The sequence below is a fragment of the Sparus aurata genome, chromosome 6, assembly GCF_900880675.1.
Source record: "Sparus aurata chromosome 6, fSpaAur1.1, whole genome shotgun sequence".
In the NCBI taxonomy this organism is placed as follows: Eukaryota; Metazoa; Chordata; class Actinopteri; order Spariformes; family Sparidae; genus Sparus; species Sparus aurata.
The window spans coordinates 17,868,714-17,894,967 of NC_044192.1; the positions used below are offsets into that span (position 1 = coordinate 17,868,714).

The window sequence follows — 26,254 nt, forward strand, 5'->3', positions numbered from 1 at the left end:
TAACTCAACACACAGATATTAATGTCTGAACGGCTGGCAACAACAGAAGTGAGTACAGCCCTAAGTGAAAATGGCAGCCCAATTAGGTATTCCCCCCCCCCAGCTATAAGAAAATTGTCAACACCCTGAAACTGAGTTGCAGCACGGCGACCAAGACCATACAGCGGTTTAACAGGACAGGTTCCACTCAGAACAGGCATAGCCATGGTCAACCAAAGAAGTTGAGTGCACGTGCTTAGCATCATATCCAGAGGTTGTCTGTGGAAAATAGATGTATGAATGCTGCCAGCATTGCTGCAGAGGTTGAAGGGGTGTGGGGTTGGCCTGTCTTAGTGCTCAGACCATATGCTGCACACTGCATCAAATTGGTCTGCATGGCTGTCGTCCCAGAAGGAAGCCTCTTCTAAAGATGATGCACAAGAGAGTCTGCAAACAGTTTGCTGAAGACAAGCAGTCTAAGGACATGGACCACTGGAACCATGTCCTGTGGTCTGATGAGACCAAGATAAACTTACTTGGTTCAGATGGTGTCAAGCGCGTGTGGGGGCAACCAGGTGAGGAGTACAAAGACAAGTGTGTCTTGCCTACAGTCGAGCATGGTGGTGTGAGTGTCATGGTCTAGGGCTGCATGAGTGCTGCCGGCACTGGGGAGCTACAGTTCATTGAGGGAACCATGAATGCCAACATGTACTGTGACATACTGAAGCAGAGCATGATCCCCTCCCTTCGGAAACTGGGCCGCAGGGCAGTATTCCAACATGATAAAGACCCCAAACACACCTCCAAGATGACCACTGCCTTGCTATAGAAGCTGAGGGTAAAAGTGATGGACTGGCCAGCATGTCTCCAGACCTAAACCCTATTGAGCATCTGTGAGGCATCCTCAAACGGAAGGGGGAGGAGCGCAAGATCTCTAACATCCACCAGCTCCGTGATGTCGAAAAAAAAATCCACTGGTTGGTGCCCCACTCAGTGTAGCAAGTACTGCTGTCACGGTGTGCAGAAATAGTGGTCTACTGGGTGTGGCATTTTGTCATGGGCCAGAAAGTTAGTAAGCAGACATTGTGCAGTCCATACCTTCAAATGAAGAAGGAAATACAGGAATGCAGGCGGTAGTAGCCTATTTGTGTGGAGGCACCCAGCAATGCACTGTGGTGTGGACATTGTTATGTATTTCAAAGTACACGTCATAAAAGTTGTGCAATAATGAGCTAAACATAACTAAAAAAATAGTAATGTAAAATTATAGTACTTAGCTATTTAAGCGATTTTAACATTGGACCAGCGGCACTGGAATAATGGTGGTTAGTGTGATTATGTAGTTATTGCACAATTGTTAACAGGTTTTCTGGGGACAAAATAGAGGTGTTGGTCTTGGTGATGGTAATGCTGGGTATGATTAACTTACTTAATATCTTAGCAAAAATGATAGCCACAAAATGACATGGCTTTACAAGATTCCCCTTTTTTAATATCTTCAACAATATTGTAAAACATATCTGACTACTATTGAAAACTTGAAGCTCATAAATCATGAATTGGCTTCAATTATCAGATTATTTAGACATTTCATATTTACTGCAGCTGTTTAGCACACCCCAAAAGAGTTTGTTGCTTTGATTCTTTGTCTATCTTTCCATTTCTATTACATATTTTGTTGTACATTTAATTTTCAATATTTGACTATGTATTTAATTGTCTGATTTTGTGTTTTTCTATGTTTTTCTGCAGGTATAGCATTCTTGTATTACATGTATTATATATATGTATATATCTGTTTATAGGCCCTTGTTGCATCAGAAATCTGACAGTAAAATGTAAAACAGTTTAGGAGACCTGAATGTACTTTATGTATAAAACCAAATTTTACTTTACACATCAACATATATGTTGATCCTATTAAACAACAAGCATTGTATGGTGACCTATATACAGTTCTGCAGGTGATGAATATGTCACATGTGGCTCGCCTGATAACTCAATGGGACTTACAATCAATGAAGAAAACCCCAGCCCAGTGGCAGACAGAAAAGCAGAGAGAAAGCGAGGTTTATAGATAACCAATCTATATATGGATCAATTTTTTCTACAGTCAGTACACTGTGCAATCAGTATTTACTCCAGAGTTATAAGTTAAAGCAAAAAGTTGTCAGGTTAAATTACTGTATTATTATTGTATTTTTGTTTTATTAATATGTTTGTTTTATTTGGCTTTTGAAATCAAAATTGCATGTCAAGTAATTTTGGAATTTATAGACCAATTTGATATTGAAATGTGGCTTTTACCTGACAGTATGATTTAAAGTAGAGTAATGTTTTGGGAGGGAGAGTTTTCATTCAGAATTGTACACAGGTATTACTACCCTGTTAATGCTAATATCTAGATTACATATCAAACAACAGATGCACATTTTGTGTTTGTGAGGGGGAACTATTCATCTTAAACCTTCAGATGAAAATCATTTTGAGGAACAAGACAGAACTGCCTCAGAAGCTGTACAAAAAAAAAAGTCAAAGAGAGATAAAACAACTGCATGAAGAGACTGCGATCCACCTGCCTTGCCGTGCTGATTGGAGTTCTGATGATGCTCCTGTGTTGTGACCAGCTACCTCTTCAGTCTGACAGCTGAGTAGTACTTGTAATTATACAGATCAAAATATATTTAATTGCCTCCATTTTTTTTTGTATTTATTTATTTATTTATTATATACATTAACGCTTGTCTGGTCGCCTCTCTTGCTTTAAATCTGTTAGGATTTAAACCCAACCACATCATGTTTCAGTTTTAAAGCACAGCACCTCTGAACGTTTCACTCCTGTGGCTGTTTCCTATTGGTCCAGAAGTTAAAGTGAGACACGTCAGAAATGCCACGAAACGCGACCCGTAGATGGACAGCTCCGCGGCCAATCACAGGACGAAACCGCTTCGTTATTTTGATGACGACACACGGGGATACCCAATCAGACTTCAGGATCTTGGAGGGGCTGGTCTGTTGACAGGAAGCGTGTGAAGCGGAATCACTACAAACACTCTTTGCTTGTAGTTCAGCCTGACAAGCAGTGTTTTTACGTTCATTCACCCCCTCGGAGGTGTGTGGACTTAAATTATGCGTTTTAACATCGACCCGGATCAAAGATGCAATGGAGGTCGATAGTAGTTGGCCTGGTCGTACTGAGACTGTCCCTCAGCTGTGTGCTGTGGCTAGCCTTCGGGCTCGGACCTAACGTTAGCTGGGGGTTCAACTTCCCTCTCACTTTCAGTTTGCACAAATTGGACTTATTATTCCGGGATGAAAAAGGGACACACTCGAGGGATAACTCGTGGTCTCAACGAATACACGGCCAGAGATATGAAGAGACGGCGAGCACCTGTGGGAAGGTGGGAGAGGAGTCCCTCAAGAGGTCCTACCTGAGCTTCTTCGAAGGCAATAGGGACGAGTACGTCCGGAGGTACAGCTCCTTCCCAGACACGCTGAAGGCGAAAATGAAGGACATGGCCAAGGAAATGTTTTATTTCGGATATGACAATTATATGAAATACGCATTTCCCGAGGACGAGCTGAACCCCATTGACTGTGAGGGGAGGGGACCAGACGTGCTCAACCCGTGAGTCATTCAAAGCTGTGCTGCCCGTCTGAGCTGGCAGGCACCTGCTGGTCATTTACATGCTAACTGTCCTCTTCAAACTGTGATATTTGCATGTAGTTTGCCATCATACAAGCTTGTGTGAACAGGTGGAGTTGACGCCTTTTTCCTTGGACAGTACAGACAAGTCCAAGAGTGGGATCCAGGTATCACATCAAGGGACTACATGGGGCTCCAGGGGGTTCTGTCACATAAGGATGTGTTTAATTACTTCATCACTTCCATCAGTTTAAATTAGGACAGGGAAACAATAGCTGCTATATTTAATTAGTTAGTTGTCATCTATGTAATTAATTGCCAAATGTGTAACTAATCAATTAATTGGTGGTTGAATATTTTTTCAAGTCATTATCTTTGGGTTGTGGACAAAACAGGAAGGAGAATGCCATCTCAAGCTTTGGGAAACCCTGATCAACATGTTTCACTACACCAAACAACAACTAATCGATTATCGAACTTGAAAATAATCGTCGGATTGATGAACAACAGAAAAATAATCGTTAGTTGCAGTGAGACCTCGTGGAAATATGCAATCTAATGAGAGTAGACAAAGACAGAATTGGGGCTGCAACTAATTATTATTATAGAATCAGTTAATTGGCTTTTTTATTACTTTTATTGTTAGGTCTATTGAATACCAGAAAATAGTGAGAAGTCCCCCTCACATTTTCCAGAACCCTACGTGACATCTTCAAGTTACTTGTTTGGATTTAACAGTTGTCCAACAATCTAAAAATGATTGGTGTACAATCATAGCAGGCTAAGAAAACAATTATTCAAACTTAACTGCCTCAAACCAGTAAATATTTGGGATTTTTTTTATTGTCACTTAAAATGACTTCATGTTTATCCAAATAATTGCAGATAAATTCTGTAACTCACATCTTAGCTAATGGTTAATTAAATAGTTCATTTACCCTCTGTCCTCTCTCAAGCTCTTTAAAACATCACACATAGAACCTAGTGCATGTAGTTATAATGAAGTCCAGCAAACACAAGAGGTGTTCTCACACCCAAATCAATCAAAATGTTTTTTGTATTTATAGTCTTGCAGTTTTCGGTGACATTCAGCCTTTTTCACTGTGTAAAACTGAAGCTTAAACTCCTGTGTATGGTATTCCCTTGTGCTGAACTTTAAAACTGAAAGACTTAGAATTCGACTTCAATTTGTCATCTAATCAGGAGTTTCACTCCCCATACAGTAATAGTAGACTTTCAGGATCAACTGTTGTCTAATTTGCATTCAAAACAATACTAATGCGGTCACTGTATAGAGTGTGTGATAGTGATATCTAGCCATGCAGGTAGTTTTGCTTTTTTTGTGTGAAGAGTTTGAGATATAACCCATTTGTGACCTCTGCTGCCATCTAAATACAATGGGGGTGTGACTGGACTTATTCTTTTGTGGTGTGAAAAAGCATTGAAATAATTACTGGAAGAACTTTCTGTTTGGGAAAAGTTGTCTACAGTCATATCTGACAAACTATTACATACAGTCATATGACACGCTTTATCATCTGCAGCCAGGGAGTCAAGGATGTTATCCATCAACATTCCTGTTAGTCACACAGTTAGACTTTTGAAATGATTTGTGTCTGCACATCTTGACGTTAACTTTTGTCATGGTTCATACATCATAAACTCTCTAAAGAGGTTGCCTAATGTTAAGTGTAATATTAATGCAATATATTTTCTGTCTTTTGGACAGTTCCTCAAACAAAATAATTCACCTTGGACTTTAGGAAATCTTGATGGACAGTTTTTACTCATTTAAAGACAAATGATGAAAATAGTTTATTTGCAGTCCTGTCTTGTGCTGACAATAACTATGTAATCAGGGAAAACCACCACACTATTTTAATATTCCCATGAATCCTGTTTGTGGTGTGATGTCAGACATTGCAAGAAGAACAAAGTGTGGGGTTTCTTTTTCTCCCTCCAACCTGTCTGCTAAGAAAAAACACTTGCACTCACATCCAAACTCTTTAAAATAATAATTTGTGTTTTATAATCTGTTCATAATTCCTCACTCCTTTGCACAACCGCACTCATTCTGTTTCACTGATGTCATTTCAGGTCGAACATCAACATAAATGACGTTTTGGGGAACTATTCACTCACACTGATCGACACCTTAGACACCTTACTGGTAAGTTATATTCCCATATGTGTCTTTAGATCTTAACATTGATTTTGTCCATTGTAGCATGGTTAGCTTTTCACTGTATTCTAAATTGTGTACTGAGTCATGGGGAGCAGAGTCTCTCAGCCCTAAAATCGACAGTCTAAGGTGTCTCCTTTGCACCTAGCTCAGCTCCAGGATCCATGATCCTAAAAAAAGATTCTGAATAAGGAAAAGTTAAGGCACCAAAATACTTTTCATACACTTATTTAATGCACTGGACTCTTTTATGAAGGTGTAACGGGATGTCTTGTGAGCATCTTTACAAAAGTTGTTGCCTGAATAGAAATAGAGCAAAATACCTGGAAACCACTTATTAGTAATGCATATACATACATATTGATAGAGTATACTGCTGATATATAACGTGGTGTTTTTCCACAGGTGCTTGGCAATGTGACAGAGTTCCAGAGAGCCGTCAAGCTGGTTATAGATAATGTGTCTTTTGACAAGGACTCGACTGTGCAGGTTTTTGAGGCAAACATCAGGTACAAATGTTGCTACTGTTTTTAGAGACACACAAGAATAAACTGGCTGTGGATGCAGCGACTGTTCAGGCTGCAATCTGAAGTTGAATTTAGTATCAGCATGGTTTAGATAAGCAATATTTCCTTTAAATGTCTTTGATCTGCATGTCAGTTGAAACTTTCTCAAAAATTTAAATAGTTTTAAATGGCCTTTCCTGTGTCAAACATGTGGCGCTTTGACTATGACTGTATATTGGCCTATGTCTTCAGGGCTGGACTCCTATCAAACATGTGAAGTTTGGTCCAGATCGGAACGAGGAAATAATTCCTTCATAATTAATTGGTCTGCTCCTGCTGGTATTAAATAATGTACGCTGGAGTCGAAAGAACTCCCTGCAATCTACATAAAGAACAAATAATGAGAGGACTACACTGTGTGACCTTACAGACACTTAAAAAGAGGTTTGCAACCATGAGCAACGCACCACTGTCTTCTGGTGGTGAATGCCTGATTGTACAATCAAAAGTGAAGGCAGTCAAGCTTTTCTTTCATCATTTAGCAATAAGGTGCTTAAAAGAGTATGGTAACTGACAGCAGATTTGAGGGTTTTGTGATCAGAAAAGCAAAGACATTCCAGAGCTCTCGGATGTAAACAGCATGGCTGATCTAGCATTTGCTGTTGATGTGACTGCACTATTGAATTAACTAAACACAAAACTGCAAGGCAATGGCCTATAAGCACATGAAATGCACAGAGCGGTGAAGGCTTTCAAGTTGCAGTTTCTCTCACGCTGGAGGGTAACACTGTCACCCACATGTATCCACTGAAACAAGCCACACCAACAACTGATCACCTCTGCAGGTACTCATCCATGTTAATGACACTGCATGGTAAGGTTTCAAGGTGATTTCAAGACTTCAAAACAGGCAGTAAGACTACAAACAAAAAGATGGTAACACTTTGTAGCAAGTTAATTGCTCTTCAAATAGTGACATAATGTTGGCATTTTGTCTGCCTGACTTTTTCATGTGCTAAGAAAAAGTGAGAAAAGCTAATTGTGTCGTTAGACTACAAACAGAATAGTAATAGCATGTTATAAAGTTAAGTAATGCTGGTCTTGCTGGTGTTCACAATAGCTTCTGTGGATGTAGATCAAATCGTGACATAATTGTATTTTGTACTATGTGTGCGTTGGTTGTCTCAAGTTGTAATCCTAACATAATGTACTCTTAGCAGGGACAGCTTGTGTTAAAGTGCCTTTCTATTTCCCGGCCTTTTCTGCTGTTAGCGTGCGTTCAGGGACCTCTGATGTTGCAGGATTGGTTGAGGTAAACAACGTGAGTTTTGTTTCAGAAAGGCTTTGTTGTGTGGCATCATGTCATACTTGGTAACTAAGTCTTTCGCCATTAATGGAGTAACATGTGTGATTCGGCGTACTACAGTGAGGCGGCATAAGCTAGTAGTAATTATAATGTAGTAGAAGTTAACAGAAATGATCAATCGAGGCTTATGTTACATCCAAAGCAATAAGCATAGAACGTGACGTGAATGCGCAATCGTGGTTACCTGGCCTCTTCTGTTACCGTGGTTACACGCAAGCAGTATTCTGTTACCGTGGTTACACGCGGGCTGGGTGCGGAGTGACTCTGATGGCAGGATGCAGCGCGTCACAGAGGAGGAGGGACCGGGAAAGCCGATTTAGATTGGTCCAGAGATTGGTCCTCGACTGTAGCGAGCTCTGATTGGTTGTTCTGGAAAGACACAACGGTCAAGTAGCCAGTTTTGGCAACGGACTTCTAGTAGCGCCATTTCGTCTTATCAGGCAAAAGGTAGGTCATCTAGTGTCACTCACCTGTTAAATACACCAAATATGATGATTATATACGTAAACAACAAGCACAGTTATTGCTGGCACGGATATAAGTCAAGTTAGGGATTTGAGCATGCCGGCATTGTAGTGAAAGGAGGTGAGGTGTAGGAGGTTGTAATTTCAGGCTGGTTAGCTAGTTGGGTTAATGGCGGCGAAAAGCTGCAAACGTTAGAGTCGGGTGAATATGTAAAATAAAACGTGCATGTTACAAGTAAATGAAAAAGGTGTTGTTAGTGCTGTGATTGACAGCTATGTAATGATTGTGAATGTGTTCTGTGTTTCTAGAGTATTGATAATGTCGACCCCGGGTTCCCCCGCGAAATCTGACACTATTGATGATCCCGAAGTCATCGCTTTGAGAACGGGTATACAACTGCTTTCTGTAAGTATATAATCTGGCGGTGCAAATCCAGAGCATTTAAGAATATTACTGATATGTCCGTAGCACCCATACACCGTTTGTGAAGTAGCTGTCTGACAAGCGCCTGCACAGTGTCATCATAAACATGTAGACATCTCATGTTGCGGGAATCCTCGTTGTCCTGCTGTGTCAACTATACTGTAAGTGAGCGACTAACGGTGTTAATGTGATGATACATGACAGTAAAGATTCCAGCAGTGTTTATGTTGTGTATGTTGCAGTATTTCTGCCCAGACGCAGCCATGACTGCGCAGGAATGTGATGATACAGCTGTGCGTTTAGTTCGGCAGACCAGGGCTGCATTAAATGAAGCAGCCTGGCTGCGGACGGTCATTGCGCAACAGAAAGGCACAATCAAGGAGTTGCAAGAAGATTTGGAGCAGTTGGAGCAACAGGTGCAGCTTGTGACAGCTGGTAAGTTGAGTTACTGTGTTAGTCAGCAGTATAAGAAAATGGAAAGCCAGTGTGGGAAAAGCCCCAACAGTTCATGTAACATTGTGGTGATTGTGGCTATCTGCAGATGTCAGTGATGAGGATCTGCGTGCTGTCCTGATCAAGGGGGAGCAGCAGCAGATGTGCTCACAGGGTTCTGATGGTGAGTTGTAAGAGTACTGTTTGTAAGAAATATTCTCTGTGTTTATATGTCAGTGGAGTAGAAGTGTAATAACTGATTTGTCTTTGTTGTTTGTTGTGTGTTATAGGAGGAGAAGATGTAGCTGAGACAACTGGTGGAGAGCGGGTGTGAGGCAGGTTGCCTGCTGGTGTGAATAACGTATAATAAAAGTTTGGTGAAATCTTGACATACGTGTGTCTCCTTTTGTATGAGTGTTACGGGGCTATGCTGGTAGAAATTGCCATAATTCGTCACACAGAGGTGATGTCTATGTAAATATTATCAGTAACCAGGTGAAGGGACAGGCACACAGCTGGTGAGCAACCCACAGCCAATGACAGCACTGCATTTTAGACAGTGAAACAAGTGAGACATATGGCAGTTTCAAAGAGTAGGTGACCATATGCACGAGGAGGGCGTCTGCTGGGTGGGGAGGGTGAATTGCATGGGGCTGGGCGAAGTATGGTGGCACATGATTAACATAGTGCCCAAACTGGGCTAGACCGCCTTCAATTACCTGGTGTTAGGCAAACATAGAGCTCCAGGGATTCGGCGACACCCAGAATCAGCATATACAGTATCTCACCAAAGTGAGTACACTCCTCAATATTATATAATTTTTAATGGGACAACACTGAAGAAATGACACTTTGCTACAATGTAAAGTAGTGAGTGTACAGCTTGTATAATAGTGTACATTTACTTTTCTCACAAAATAACTCAACACACAGATATTAATGTCTGAACGGCTGGCAACAACAGAAGTGAGTACAGCCCTAAGTGAAAATGGCAGCCCAATTAGGTATTCCCCCCCCCCAGCTATAAGAAAATTGTCAACACCCTGAAACTGAGTTGCAGCACGGCGACCAAGACCATACAGCGGTTTAACAGGACAGGTTCCACTCAGAACAGGCATAGCCATGGTCAACCAAAGAAGTTGAGTGCACGTGCTTAGCATCATATCCAGAGGTTGTCTGTGGAAAATAGATGTATGAATGCTGCCAGCATTGCTGCAGAGGTTGAAGGGGTGTGGGGTTGGCCTGTCTTAGTGCTCAGACCATATGCTGCACACTGCATCAAATTGGTCTGCATGGCTGTCGTCCCAGAAGGAAGCCTCTTCTAAAGATGATGCACAAGAGAGTCTGCAAACAGTTTGCTGAAGACAAGCAGTCTAAGGACATGGACCACTGGAACCATGTCCTGTGGTCTGATGAGACCAAGATAAACTTACTTGGTTCAGATGGTGTCAAGCGCGTGTGGGGGCAACCAGGTGAGGAGTACAAAGACAAGTGTGTCTTGCCTACAGTCGAGCATGGTGGTGTGAGTGTCATGGTCTAGGGCTGCATGAGTGCTGCCGGCACTGGGGAGCTACAGTTCATTGAGGGAACCATGAATGCCAACATGTACTGTGACATACTGAAGCAGAGCATGATCCCCTCCCTTCGGAAACTGGGCCGCAGGGCAGTATTCCAACATGATAAAGACCCCAAACACACCTCCAAGATGACCACTGCCTTGCTATAGAAGCTGAGGGTAAAAGTGATGGACTGGCCAGCATGTCTCCAGACCTAAACCCTATTGAGCATCTGTGAGGCATCCTCAAACGGAAGGGGGAGGAGCGCAAGATCTCTAACATCCACCAGCTCCGTGATGTCGAAAAAAAATCCACTGGTTGGTGCCCCACTCAGTGTAGCAAGTACTGCTGTCACGGTGTGCAGAAATAGTGGTCTACTGGGTGTGGCATTTTGTCATGGGCCAGAAAGTTAGTAAGCAGACATTGTGCAGTCCATACCTTCAAATGAAGAAGGAAATACAGGAATGCAGGCGGTAGTAGCCTATTTGTGTGGAGGCACCCAGCAATGCACTGTGGTGTGGACATTGTTATGTATTTCAAAGTACACGTCATAAAAGTTGTGCAATAATGAGCTAAACATAACTAAAAAAATAGTAATGTAAAATTATAGTACTTAGCTATTTAAGCGATTTTAACATTGGACCAGCGGCACTGGAATAATGGTGGTTAGTGTGATTATGTAGTTATTGCACAATTGTTAACAGGTTTTCTGGGGACAAAATAGAGGTGTTGGTCTTGGTGATGGTAATGCTGGGTATGATTAACTTACTTAATATCTTAGCAAAAATGATAGCCACAAAATGACATGGCTTTACAAGATTCTGACAGTATGATTTAAAGTAGAGTAATGTTTTGGGAGGGAGAGTTTTCATTCAGAATTGTACACAGGTATTACTACCCTGTTAATGCTAATATCTAGATTACATATCAAACAACAGATGCACATTTTGTGTTTGTGAGGGGGAACTATTCATCTTAAACCTTCAGATGAAAATCATTTTGAGGAACAAGACAGAACTGCCTCAGAAGCTGTACAAAAAAAAAAGTCAAAGAGAGATAAAACAACTGCATGAAGAGACTGCGATCCACCTGCCTTGCCGTGCTGATTGGAGTTCTGATGATGCTCCTGTGTTGTGACCAGCTACCTCTTCAGTCTGACAGCTGAGTAGTACTTGTAATTATACAGATCAAAATATATTTAATTGCCTCCATTTTTTTTTGTATTTATTTATTTATTTATTATATACATTAACGCTTGTCTGGTCGCCTCTCTTGCTTTAAATCTGTTAGGATTTAAACCCAACCACATCATGTTTCAGTTTTAAAGCACAGCACCTCTGAACGTTTCACTCCTGTGGCTGTTTCCTATTGGTCCAGAAGTTAAAGTGAGACACGTCAGAAATGCCACGAAACGCGACCCGTAGATGGACAGCTCCGCGGCCAATCACAGGACGAAACCGCTTCGTTATTTTGATGACGACACACGGGGATACCCAATCAGACTTCAGGATCTTGGAGGGGCTGGTCTGTTGACAGGAAGCGTGTGAAGCGGAATCACTACAAACACTCTTTGCTTGTAGTTCAGCCTGACAAGCAGTGTTTTTACGTTCATTCACCCCCTCGGAGGTGTGTGGACTTAAATTATGCGTTTTAACATCGACCCGGATCAAAGATGCAATGGAGGTCGATAGTAGTTGGCCTGGTCGTACTGAGACTGTCCCTCAGCTGTGTGCTGTGGCTAGCCTTCGGGCTCGGACCTAACGTTAGCTGGGGGTTCAACTTCCCTCTCACTTTCAGTTTGCACAAATTGGACTTATTATTCCGGGATGAAAAAGGGACACACTCGAGGGATAACTCGTGGTCTCAACGAATACACGGCCAGAGATATGAAGAGACGGCGAGCACCTGTGGGAAGGTGGGAGAGGAGTCCCTCAAGAGGTCCTACCTGAGCTTCTTCGAAGGCAATAGGGACGAGTACGTCCGGAGGTACAGCTCCTTCCCAGACACGCTGAAGGCGAAAATGAAGGACATGGCCAAGGAAATGTTTTATTTCGGATATGACAATTATATGAAATACGCATTTCCCGAGGACGAGCTGAACCCCATTGACTGTGAGGGGAGGGGACCAGACGTGCTCAACCCGTGAGTCATTCAAAGCTGTGCTGCCCGTCTGAGCTGGCAGGCACCTGCTGGTCATTTACATGCTAACTGTCCTCTTCAAACTGTGATATTTGCATGTAGTTTGCCATCATACAAGCTTGTGTGAACAGGTGGAGTTGACGCCTTTTTCCTTGGACAGTACAGACAAGTCCAAGAGTGGGATCCAGGTATCACATCAAGGGACTACATGGGGCTCCAGGGGGTTCTGTCACATAAGGATGTGTTTAATTACTTCATCACTTCCATCAGTTTAAATTAGGACAGGGAAACAATAGCTGCTATATTTAATTAGTTAGTTGTCATCTATGTAATTAATTGCCAAATGTGTAACTAATCAATTAATTGGTGGTTGAATATTTTTTCAAGTCATTATCTTTGGGTTGTGGACAAAACAGGAAGGAGAATGCCATCTCAAGCTTTGGGAAACCCTGATCAACATGTTTCACTACACCAAACAACAACTAATCGATTATCGAACTTGAAAATAATCGTCGGATTGATGAACAACAGAAAAATAATCGTTAGTTGCAGTGAGACCTCGTGGAAATATGCAATCTAATGAGAGTAGACAAAGACAGAATTGGGGCTGCAACTAATTATTATTATAGAATCAGTTAATTGGCTTTTTTATTACTTTTATTGTTAGGTCTATTGAATACCAGAAAATAGTGAGAAGTCCCCCTCACATTTTCCAGAACCCTACGTGACATCTTCAAGTTACTTGTTTGGATTTAACAGTTGTCCAACAATCTAAAAATGATTGGTGTACAATCATAGCAGGCTAAGAAAACAATTATTCAAACTTAACTGCCTCAAACCAGTAAATATTTGGGATTTTTTTTATTGTCACTTAAAATGACTTCATGTTTATCCAAATAATTGCAGATAAATTCTGTAACTCACATCTTAGCTAATGGTTAATTAAATAGTTCATTTACCCTCTGTCCTCTCTCAAGCTCTTTAAAACATCACACATAGAACCTAGTGCATGTAGTTATAATGAAGTCCAGCAAACACAAGAGGTGTTCTCACACCCAAATCAATCAAAATGTTTTTTGTATTTATAGTCTTGCAGTTTTCGGTGACATTCAGCCTTTTTCACTGTGTAAAACTGAAGCTTAAACTCCTGTGTATGGTATTCCCTTGTGCTGAACTTTAAAACTGAAAGACTTAGAATTCGACTTCAATTTGTCATCTAATCAGGAGTTTCACTCCCCATACAGTAATAGTAGACTTTCAGGATCAACTGTTGTCTAATTTGCATTCAAAACAATACTAATGCGGTCACTGTATAGAGTGTGTGATAGTGATATCTAGCCATGCAGGTAGTTTTGCTTTTTTTGTGTGAAGAGTTTGAGATATAACCCATTTGTGACCTCTGCTGCCATCTAAATACAATGGGGGTGTGACTGGACTTATTCTTTTGTGGTGTGAAAAAGCATTGAAATAATTACTGGAAGAACTTTCTGTTTGGGAAAAGTTGTCTACAGTCATATCTGACAAACTATTACATACAGTCATATGACACGCTTTATCATCTGCAGCCAGGGAGTCAAGGATGTTATCCATCAACATTCCTGTTAGTCACACAGTTAGACTTTTGAAATGATTTGTGTCTGCACATCTTGACGTTAACTTTTGTCATGGTTCATACATCATAAACTCTCTAAAGAGGTTGCCTAATGTTAAGTGTAATATTAATGCAATATATTTTCTGTCTTTTGGACAGTTCCTCAAACAAAATAATTCACCTTGGACTTTAGGAAATCTTGATGGACAGTTTTTACTCATTTAAAGACAAATGATGAAAAGAGTTTATTTGCAGTCCTGTCTTGTGCTGACAATAACTATGTAATCAGGGAAAACCACCACACTATTTTAATATTCCCATGAATCCTGTTTGTGGTGTGATGTCAGACATTGCAAGAAGAACAAAGTGTGGGGTTTCTTTTTCTCCCTCCAACCCTGTCTGCTAAGAAAAAACACTTGCACTCACATCCAAACTCTTTAAAATAATAATTTGTGTTTTATAATCTGTTCATAATTCCTCACTCCTTTGCACAACCGCACTCATTCTGTTTCACTGATGTCATTTCAGGTCGAACATCAACATAAATGACGTTTTGGGGAACTATTCACTCACACTGATCGACACCTTAGACACCTTACTGGTAAGTTATATTCCCATATGTGTCTTTAGATCTTAACATTGATTTTGTCCATTGTAGCATGGTTAGCTTTTCACTGTATTCTAAATTGTGTACTGAGTCATGGGGAGCAGAGTCTCTCAGCCCTAAAATCGACAGTCTAAGGTGTCTCCTTTGCACTGTGCTCAGCTCCAGGATCCATGATCCTAAAAAAAGATTCTGAATAAGGAAAAGTTAAGGCACCAAAATACTTTTCATACACTTATTTAATGCACTGGACTCTTTTATGAAGGTGTAACGGGATGTCTTGTGAGCATCTTTACAAAAGTTGTTGCCTGAATAGAAATAGAGCAAAATACCTGGAAACCACTTATTAGTAATGCATATACATACATATTGATAGAGTATACTGCTGATATATAACGTGGTTTTTTTCCACAGGTGCTTGGCAATGTGACAGAGTTCCAGAGAGCCGTCAAGCTGGTTATAGATAATGTGTCTTTTGACAAGGACTCGACTGTGCAGGTTTTTGAGGCAAACATCAGGTACAAATGTTGCTACTGTTTTTAGAGACACACAAGAATAAACTGGCTGTGGATGCAGCGACTGTTCAGGCTGCAATCTGAAGTTGAATTTAGTATCAGCATGGTTTAGATAAGCAATATTTCCTTTAAATGTCTTTGATCTGCATGTCAGTTGAAACTTTCTCAAAAATTTAAATAGTTTTAAAGACACTAATCTGTAAATTGCTTCATCTGTCTTTTATCCATCCTTTGCTGAAATTCAAAACTTATTTTTTCTTTATATTCAACTACACTAAATCAGCTCACATTATGTATAGTGCATATTACTTTAAAAGTAGAGCAGGTGCTCTAACAACAATCAGTTTTGCACCTGATCAAGTTTTTGAAAGTCAGAATCATGATTATTGTCATGATAACTTCTTTATCATAACCATTTTTTTTTTTTTTTTTTGAAAAAACAAACAAACTACTAAACAATCATGTGGTTACCCATAGGAACACAGATTTCACAGTACCATTAATTGTATCAGAAAAAAGCATTTTGTAATGATATTTTTCACTGTCTGTTTCTATGTGGAACATTAATATTTTTCTTATTTCTGAAGAATTTTGGGAAGCCTCATATCATCTCACATCCTGCTGACGGACCCAAAACATCCTTTTGGCGAGGTGGGCTACGAAGGTTACGATAATGAGCTGCTTCACTTGGCTCATGACTTGGCTGTCCGCCTACTGCCGGCCTTTGAGAACACCAGCACAGGCATTCCTTACCCAAGGGTGAGTAAGACTGTTGGAGTTGATACATTTTATACTTTCCAGATTGAAGAGTCACTCAGCATCTCTTTTGACTTGTTGCAGGTGAACCTGAAGACAGGAGTACCCCCTGATAGCATCAATGAGACTTGTACTGCAGGAGCTGGGTCCCTGCTGGTGGAGTTTGGCATTTTGAGCCGCTTGATTGGAGATTCCACGTTTGAGTGGGTTGCCAGACGAGCGGTCAGAGCTCTGTGGAGCCTGAGGAGCAACGAAACTGGTCTGTTGGGTAAATACAGCTTTTAATCTAAGCTTCAACCCAGCGTTATTAAGGGAGAATTCCAGTCTTTTTAAACTGGTCCCTGTGTTTACATTGTTTGTAACAAGAGCTGCATGAGTTTTAATTTGTTCGTGTTGAGGTTATATTAAATGTGTTTTACAATGATAGAATTATTGTTTCTGTAAGTGAAGTCTGGTGGATTTGGCAAGAGCGACTTACAGTTGCAGCTTTTTCTTGGTTGAACAAAAAGGATTTCAGCCTTGCGAGCAATGCGAGCCTGTCAGTGGCAAACACAAGCACCTTAGGATTACTTTGCGCAGCTGCCAGCTGAGGCATTCTATTCGACATTTTCCACAACTTTTTGTATTAGTTGTTTACACACCAAGATATTTAAACGGCGTGCACAGGTTTGAAAATACCGTAATTCCCTGATATAACATATAAATATGATGCCTACAGTTTTCTTAAGGTTTAAAGCAACTTTCTGTCTGCTTTTCTTTAGGGAATGTAATAAATATCCAAACAGGCCAGTGGGTTGGCAAACAGAGCGGTCTGGGAGCTGGTATGGATTCCTTCTACGAGTATTTGCTCAAATCATACATCCTATTCGGTGAAAAAGAGGACCATGGGATGTTTCAGGCTGCTTATGAGAGCATTCAGAATCACATGAGGAGAGGGTGAGTCACTCAATGAAAGAATGTGACGCTACAGCTTGTGTGAAAGTAACTGGGCGTGTTGGTGGCGCTTGGGATCTACATGCGAGTTTTCACCTACAACTGTCACAGCTATGTAAATGAGCGTCTGTCTGGGATAGGCCAACAAGGGAGGAAATGAAACTGCTGACGGTTTCCAGTATTTTTTTTCAGACTGGAGGATGTGGAAAGATGAGTTCTGAGACTTGAGGCTGTCACGAGTCTGTCTGATGGGATGTCTTTCTTCCTCCTCAGCAACCACTGATACTAACAAAGGGACATAACCTTCACTATCTGATTGACTGAGTGATGTGATGTATTGTGAAACCTCCTCTGCCTCTGTGTTTTTCCAGGAGAGAGTCATGTAATGAAGGGGAGGGTGACCCACCGCTCTACGTTAATGTGAACATGGCCAGCGGGGAGATAATGAACACCTGGATCGACTCCCTTCAGGCCTTCTTTCCTGGGCTGCAGGTTAGATTATCCACTCTGAGCTTTAGATGAAAAAGGGGGGTTGTGGTGTTCAACTAAATGTTTCCGCTCTGTGTTCTAGGTGCTAAATGGTGACGTTGATAACGCCATTTGCCTGCACGCCTTCTACTATGCCATCTGGAAGCGCTTCGGGGCTTTACCGGAGAGATACAACTGGCAGCTGCAGGCTCCTGATGTGCTCTTTTACCCTTTAAGACCAGAGCTGGTGGAGTCCACCTATCTGCTGTACCAGGTGACACTCCTGACCTGTCTTGACACAACGTAGTGTTGATGGTTTGTTGAATTTGATTGTTAATTCTTGCTAACTTTAATTCCCCGCAGGCGACCAAAAACCCTTTTTATTTGCACGTTGGGATGGATATTCTTCAGAGCCTTGAGAAAAATGCCAAAGTCAGGTGTGGATAATGATATATTCACATTTTTTGAGAGTGAAACAATGCTTTGATATGTCTGCTTAAAGCTGAGCTGTAATGTTTACAGATGTGGGTATGCCACTCTCCACCACGTCGTGGACAAATCCAAAGAGGATCGAATGGAGAGCTTCTTCCTCAGCGAGACATGCAAATACCTGTACCTGGTAAGATGCAGCCTGAGCATGTCAGATATAGTTATGTTACGATATGTCATTTAGCTCATACGATACAAATGCTCACTAATCAAGGAGACCAATAATGAATATTCTGAAACTGAATACTTTTGCAGCTACCTTGCAGATCGGAACATTGAGCAAGACCATAGAGTGGTGACATCAGACAGAGCCAGTAGCTCATTCTTAAATTATTTTATTTATCAGCAAATGGACTAAGAAAACATTGATTTTGGTGATTATAACATTGCTCACTATCTGATCCAATAATCGGCCAGGCTAATCAGTTGCTACCTCCTATGTTATATGGATGTGACAGCATGATATTAGAGCATAATATGAAACGAGACTATATGTTGTAAAGTTTTGATAAATGTGCTACAAATTACTGCAATTGGTAAATGTTTTATTTTCCTTGTTTTAACGACTGGAGTGGAGCTAAATGGTGGAATTTTGTAAATTAGACTGTTGTAGCCGCGTAAACTGTACATTATAACCAAATTTTTTGCATTATTTTCATTTTAAATTACTGTTGCAATGTATTCATTCTCTAAATGTTTCACAATATTAATTATTAAATTGAAACTTAACTCACATGACTGTAAAACAAGAATGTGTCTCATTCGTTGCAGCTGTTTGATGAGGACAACCCACTTCACAAATCCGATAACAAGTACATCTTCACCACAGAGGGCCATGTTGTGCCTATAGACAAGCGCTTCAGGGAGAAACAGTGGCGCGACATGTTTCCTTGTGAAGATGGAGTGCTGAAAGAAAGCGAGCCAAACCATCGACCACCACCAAGCAACATCAGCAATGTAAGTCCCACGATATCTCACTGTCGTATGTAACTATAACAGATCTCACTCCCAAAAGATATATACTTTAAAAAACACACAGTGTAATTATTCATTCTGTCTTCCCTTTTCTCTCATTCTGCAGTGCAACAGGATCCCGGAGGAGCGACGGTACGCGCTGCCTTTAAAGAGCGTCTACATGAGGCAGATTGATCACATGGTGGGACTATTCTGAGTCAGAGGATGCATGTGGCGACATCGGCATCAGCGTTCAGCACACACCCCGTCAGGTGCAGTGAGAACAGAAAAGGATCCGCTGTCGGTCAAAACTCGCCCCGTCTGTTCTGCTGCTTCGGATCGAGACAGGAAAACTGAGAAATCCGCTTCATCGCGTGCTGTGTTAAGTTAAAGCTGAACACTTTGTCTCCTGGAAAATGAGGAGTGTGTAAGTGATTTTAGAAAAACTCTGTGGAGCAAAAAAAAATGTCTGTTGAGGTTCAGTTATGAGTGTGTGTGTGTGTATGTGTGTGTGTGTGTATGGGTATCAGAGATTACAGCTGAGCTGTGTTTATGGCAACAGTGCCATCTAGCCACACATATGTAAAATGCATATAGCCTATAAAAACACTCACCTCTAAAAACTTTCTCTCGAAACGTGATTAGTGCCTCTTTGCAGTTGATTCTCTTGACCACATCAGTGCTTTTATAACAATAAGGGCTGCACATTAACAGACATCGACAGTGAGTGAGAGGTCCAGGATGACTCTCGCTGTTTTAAAAGTGCCTTCATTTTTTTTTTTCTTGGTCTGTCTGGATGCTGTACAGTGCAAACAAGTTGTGCATATCATTGTCAAGTATTTTTGGAGGCCATCGTTGATATTGCACAATAGGTATCATTCCATGTACAGTTTTACACTGACAATGACATTGGTGTAAAGCACCTTTTTTTTAGACATGAAACAAGCCATACCTTTTTTTTTTTTACATTGAAGGTCCAGTGTGTATGATTTAGGGGGCAGAAATGTAATATAATGTTCATAATAATGTTTTCATTAGTGTATAATCACCTGAAACTAAGAATCACTGTGTTTCTGTTATTTTCGAACAAGCCTTTTATATATGCAGAGGGAGCGGCCATATTCTACAGTAGCCCAGAACGGACAAAAGAAACACTGGCTCTAAAGAGGGCTTTTGTTATTTTTGTTGTTATCAGCAGTCACCGTAGGAGAGGCTGAAACAAGGAGTGTTCAGTTGGTTGCAATCTGCACCTGCACCGTTAGATGCCAATAAATCCTGCACACTGAATCTTAAGCGAGTGAAAACATGTTTGTTTTTCATCCTTTTTCTGTCAGTTGTATTCAGTGTAGGTGGTTTAGTCTTGTTGAAATTTGGTCAAAGTGGCCATTTGCTGTCTCTTTCTCTGTTTCTCGTAATTGCACATCTTAAAACCTGTTAACTGTAATGTGGTGAGAACTCAGGGTTTAAAGGAAAACAAAAATCAATGAATGCTTTCATAAAAAAATAAAACTTAAAACATGTTGTTGCCTACAATGTCTTAGGATAGTCTTAGGTATTTATATTGCAAATTGTACAACTTGTCTGAGGTCAAAGAATAACTGCACTGAACTGAGGTACAGTTGTACTGTGAATATTCATTATTGTTCCACGCCGCCAGAGAAAGTGTATGATGTCTCCTAAACTGTGATGGAATGTTTTCTTGGTTGGTTCATCTCTTACTAAACATCCTCAGTGTGTAAAGCTCAGTAGAGCTTCAGGCTGCATGGCTCCATGCGATCACAACATCCACATTTTCTTTGGCTTTGGGAGACAGCTGTTCGATTCTCAAGTGTTGTCTAAACTGTCCCAGGCCATAGGAATGATCTTTCTGACTTTTTGAATTGGCTGACATCACTCCAACTGCTTTATTTCAGATTGCATTTAAAGGAATAGTTTTACATTTTGGGAAATATGATAAAGGGTTTATACCACTTGAAAAGCAGTCTGTGGCTTGGCCTACAAAAAGTTTTGCAAGCAAAGATTGAAAGCATGGCTTGCACGGAGAACTGAAGGAATCTCACATGCTCATGTATGGGGGAAGTATGGTGTAAATTACAAGATATAGTACGTTTATTAGTAATCTTTAGAGGATTGTGTAAGCAGAAGGCTTTGGTATTCAGCCTTTGTGCTAAACTAAAATCTGGTATTTACCATACAGACATTAAAGTGGCATAAATCTTCTCATCTAACTTAAAGTAAGAAAGTGAGTGTGTATTTCCCAAAATGTTCTTTTATTCTGACTGAAATCAAAGTTTAAGGCTGTTCAATCCTAAACTTTAGAGGACCGCAACTGCCAAAATAAAAAAATAAATGGATCAATATTTAAATTAATGGGTGTAGGAGAAGGGCATGTACAGCTGATCTATGTGCTCAAATGTATCGAGCAGAAACACAAATAAAAATTAGGCTAAAAAGAAAAATAGAAAAATATTTGGGCAAGTTAAAAGAGGTAAAAATACAGGGATGAATGATTTAATAAATGATTAGTTAGAAGATAAATTAATAAAAAATATTCAAAATTGAATGTAAAGTAAATTTGGAAATCAATTCAAATGTAAATAAATGTAGAAGCAACATTAAAAAGAAATACCAATTCAAGTCCCATTTTATATATCAAATAATGCCTAAATATATTTGTAAGATGATCTCTGCTGCATTTATTGCATATTAAATTATCCATTTGGCTATATATTGATTCATTTATTGATTAATTTTAATTTTGTCAGTTTCGGTCCTCCATACTAAACATGACTGGTCTCATAATTCTAGAAAAAGGAAACTGAAACATCCTGTGAAATTAATAAACGACACGATATGAACAATGAACAATTGCTGTGTTAATGTTTATTTGTGAAAAATTGAAAACTACTCAATGTCTACGGAAGCTTTAATACGTTTAGTCAAGGTTTACAATTCTCGATTTCTGTACAGGATTGTCGCCTCAGAGGCCTGTAGATTCACAAGGACTTTTAATTTGAAGTATTTTACATCTATCGCTCATCAGTGTTACAGATCCACATGGTATCACCACACTTCATGAACTGTCCAATAGAAAACAGTTTAAATATATACACGGCCCTTCTCAACTATTGCAAAAAAAGTTACATTTTCTAACACTCTCTTTAAAAACTCAATTGTGTTTGAATTGTCCGAAACTGTGCTCTAGAGTATCTGTGTGTAAAAGACATTTCTAGTTGCAAGTTCTTTTAAAATTTCTAACAAAAGTTGAAGTGCGTCTGCAGGTGGTGAGGCCCTGTCGTTTTTGCTTTTTGGCTCAATACTGACCAGTTACTGGAGCATAGAGACAGTGTGTAATAAGCCTGACATCTATTCACATTAGTACGTGTCAGAAGAAAACGCTTTATGCTGACAGAAGCTTTTGATGTCTTAACTACAGATTGCAAAGCCCCCTGAAGAGAAGTTTACGAGACTCGAGAGAGAAGTTACTATAAATTCAACTCATCTGAAATCTGCACAGGGTTTTCTGACTCATGAGCCGTCTTGTGGTGTTAGTGGACCTGGTCTTAGTGGAACTTGGAACACAACAAATTTGATCTTTATTTCTTTGCGTTCGCCGGTTGGAGGGGAAAGGTTTCTCATCTTCATTCATCCTCAGTTTGAATCAAGAGGGGATTTTGTGGGGTGTGATGGGGCTACAACATCACCCTGTGGAGACATAAAAAGAAAGTCAGACTGCTTGATCAGCTGGTTGAAGAGTTTTAAATCTGAATCGTCATTTTGAAACACTTTTCAAACTTTGCTCACCTTCAGTGGGCGTCTCCGCGTGGCTCTTAGAAGAGACCACAATCTTTCAGGTTTTCTTTGATGATGATGTCGGTTACGGCGTCGAACACAAACTTGACGTTCTCTGTGTCTGTGGCGCAGGTCATGTGGGAGTAGACTTCTTTGATGTCTCGGCGCATGTTCAGGTCCAAGAACTGGAGTTTGATGTAGTTACCAGCATCCTCGTAAGTATTAGGACCTTAACGAACGAGATAACATTCAGTTATAATGCCACTTGTTTCAGCCTCCGATACAGTGGCAGCTAAAAATTGCCACTGTTTGCTTTGTCCACTCTGGGCTACTGTAGAAACATGGCAGAGCAACATGGCATCCCTAAATCTCACACACTGGACTTTTCAATTAGCAAAGAATTTGTGTGTTGTGATCGCCTCACCATCGTAATCAGGGAAGCACATGCTCAGATGAGCTTTCTTGATCTTCTCAATGAACACATCTTTCTTGTTGAGGAAGAGTACGATGGAGGTGGCGGCGAAGTAGCGATGGTTGCAGATACTGTTGAACAAGTGCAGACTCTCGTGCATTCGATTCTGAAAAAGGGAAAATGTGTCCCAATGAGGAGCCTTTTTCAAATCAATGAACTGCTGGTTGTCTGGAAAAAAGGGTTAGACACAAATAGTCCTACCACTTCATCGTCCTCCACCAGCACCATGTCGTAGGCGCTCAAAGCAGCAATGAAGATGATACAGGTCACACCTTCGAAACAGTGGATCCACTTCTTCCTCTCGGACCTCTGGCCACCCACATCGAACATCCTGCATGGAAACAGAAACACGCCACCTTTACGATTGTGATCTATCGCAGTGGGAGCGCCGATGATAAGTTAACGGTGCTCCCCTCTGCAGAAAAAACACTCAGCTGAATCACCTGAAGTGCAGATCTTTGAAGGAGAACTGGGTCTCGATGATACCGGTGGTCTTCACTCTTGATCGCAGCACATCCTGCTCGGTGGGCACGTAGCCTGGTTGGACCAGTCGCTCCAAGTCGTTCAGGTAGCTGAGGGAAGAGAAACAGTCATTCAATAACCAACACTAATGAGAGATATTGTAGCAATTTCAAATCTCAGGTAATATCTTACTATCCAGCGGAGTCGTTGAGCTGGTACTCGGAGGCCCTGTCAAAGCACGCCTGTATGCCACTGTCCTTCCACAGGCGCAGAATGATGTCTGACAGCTCTTTAGGCATGGTGCCTTCCTCAATGGTGTCTGCAAGGTGCATGAGCTTCCTGGCGTCATCCTGGAGAGAGACACATTCAAGTTATGCTCAGTGTTCTGCGATTAACAGCCAAAATGAAACACACAAAAGTCCATCTCAGTCGTCGTTACCTGCTGGTCAGCGTGGCCGAAGCTGATGTTGAGTGTGGTCATGGCCTTCACGATGGCCATGATCGACTGCAGGGTATTGCTGTAGATGATGGTGATGAACTCCAAGCATTCTTCAAGTGAGTAACCATCTTTGTGGATAATTCTGATAGGAGAATACAGTGTTAGTGGGTGATTCGCGGTCAGTCAGAGAAAAAGAAACGAGTCAACGCGCGAGTGCAAAGTCAAATGATCTCACTTCATCTGTTTGACGATTGTGCTCTTCCCTGATTCTCCAGCACCTACGTGAAAGAAGAAAAACAAATTGAATGTAGTATGGTCTAAAATGTAATCTTTTTTGACATATTTAATGGTTTTCGGGGAAATAACTTTTTTGTATCAGTAGTTTTTGTGCCTCTCTTGTTTTGTTTTGTTGATGTTTTGAGTTTATTTCCAAGGTAGCTCTGAGGTGCGACTGTGTCTGTGCTGTAGTTCATGTTAGCAAAACCAACGTTAGCTACTGTTGCTCTCTGTTAGTGTCCGTACGCCACGTTAGAGTCTGCTCACATATGGCCAGTAAAAAAGTGATGCATACGTGTGAATTGCTGTAAATCTTCACAAAGAGCCCCTTTAAAATGAGAGGAGGATGATATTATCTGCAGGTGACCTCGTGGCAATCATCAGACAGGAGGATGAAAATACTTCTTTCTTTAGGTCTAATCTTGTTGACCTACATCGTTATGAGCAGTGTGAAACAGTGTCTTTAATAACCTGACAGATTACTCCCAACTGTTCAATCCAACACTGTTGTAAACCGTGTAAACATTTTGGTGCCTGGAATTTGGTGGTCGTTTGGTAAAAAATACGACCCTAACCCAACAACCCCAACCCCCCCTTTTAATAAGCTAATTCCATCTGATGTATTAGGGTTATTGTATTTGAATGGTGTGTCCCTGTTTGGGATGAGCGGTGAGGTATCTGTGTCCTTCAGGGGTTAAGCCCTTTGTGCTGCACAACCTGTTGTTTCAGGATTAACAAGGGATTGGCTTGAGTGATTATCGCAGTCTCTCAGCATTTCAATGACACGGGTTATTAAGCCTTTCACTTGACTCAAACATAATGCTTCTTTTCATCACGGATAATATAAATTAACAGGAGTTTAATGCAGATTTCCTTATTCAGATCTCAACAAACTTCAAAATGAAGTGTATGAAATACTAAACCAAACTTTTTACAAGAATCAGCTAAAATTATGTCCCATAGACAGATATGTTACTTATTTCTCTTGTAGCCTCACCACGGGGCCTAATGGGGCCCTTAAATATGTGTAACCATGACGATGAGGTTTCCTATCATTGCAGGCTGTCTTTACCTAGCAGCAGCAGCTTGACAGTCCTTGCATCCATGTCGGCATCCTCCTTCAGCTTCTTCTCCAGCTCTCTAGAGTGTTTCTCCTCGGCGCTCGCTCCGGCCCCCATCCTACTTTTCCCTGTTTGGGGCCCCTCTGCTCAAGTGTCGGGGAAAAAATGGAAGTAGGGTCCCCGGTGATCGCCTACTCTCCGACCGGTGCCGACAACTGCGCAGCTGGTGCGTCAACCGCCTGCAGCAAATACTGGAGAACGTTTGAGCATTTTCCCGTCTTAGGAGAGGATTTCGGGCATCCCCTGCCCACCTGACCCAGGAGGGCCAATGGAGAGCAAGGACGAGGGGTGTTTTAGGGCAGGGTGAAAGGTGTGAGGAGAAGCAGACATACAACAGTGGAGGAGTGATCTAACCTTTAGGGGGACTTTGCTGTGCTCAGCGGAAGATGAACATCGGCTCAAGTGCTTATCTCTCTGTGCCGTTCTTAGGTGCCTTTAAAAGAGAGGCGTGTGTAGCTAAATAACTTGGTGCTGATTGTTGCACCTGTAGCAGGAAACTAGAGTCATCTGACATCGGGACCAAAATAGAAATGAAACCAGATGTGGGTGGAGGTAGGCCTAAAAGTGGGCTTAAAGGTAGGGCGTATGGTGTTTGCTGATTGGAGGAATTAACAGAGCCAGTTTCCTCTTCACACAATACAACTTTCCCAGCAAAGGGGGCTCACTGAGCTAATTAAGCAGACCCCTC

The 26,254-nt window shown here is 41.1% G+C and overlaps 2 protein-coding genes across 2 annotated transcripts; one reads left to right on the forward strand and one right to left on the reverse strand.

Moving 5' to 3' along the window:
• The first annotated feature begins 2,961 nt into the window (after positions 1–2,961).
• edem1 (ER degradation enhancer, mannosidase alpha-like 1) lies at positions 2,962–21,869 on the forward strand. Its single transcript, XM_030419116.1, has 20 exons — positions 2,962–3,607; positions 5,723–5,795; positions 6,213–6,316; positions 8,453–8,549; positions 8,810–9,002; positions 9,109–9,183; positions 9,290–9,327; positions 10,540–10,665; positions 12,228–12,697; positions 14,814–14,886; positions 15,304–15,407; positions 15,992–16,163; positions 16,245–16,428; positions 16,922–17,096; positions 17,465–17,585; positions 17,665–17,835; positions 17,925–17,998; positions 18,084–18,180; positions 18,822–19,007; positions 19,132–21,869. The coding sequence occupies exons 1-20, from the start codon at positions 3,138–3,140 to the stop codon at positions 19,219–19,221; spliced, it is 3,093 nt and encodes a 1,030-aa protein (XP_030274976.1). The 5' UTR covers positions 2,962–3,137; the 3' UTR covers positions 19,222–21,869.
• gnat1 (guanine nucleotide binding protein (G protein), alpha transducing activity polypeptide 1) lies at positions 21,868–25,773 on the reverse strand. Its single transcript, XM_030421221.1, has 9 exons — positions 25,518–25,773; positions 24,405–24,447; positions 24,170–24,311; positions 23,923–24,080; positions 23,712–23,840; positions 23,470–23,599; positions 23,221–23,374; positions 22,809–23,025; positions 21,868–22,709 (listed from the first exon to the last, which is right to left on the reverse strand). Exons 1-8 carry the CDS (start codon positions 25,621–25,623, stop codon positions 22,835–22,837), a joined length of 1,053 nt encoding a protein of 350 aa, XP_030277081.1. The 5' UTR covers positions 25,624–25,773; the 3' UTR covers positions 21,868–22,709; positions 22,809–22,834.
• Positions 25,774–26,254: the final 481 nt, after the last annotated feature.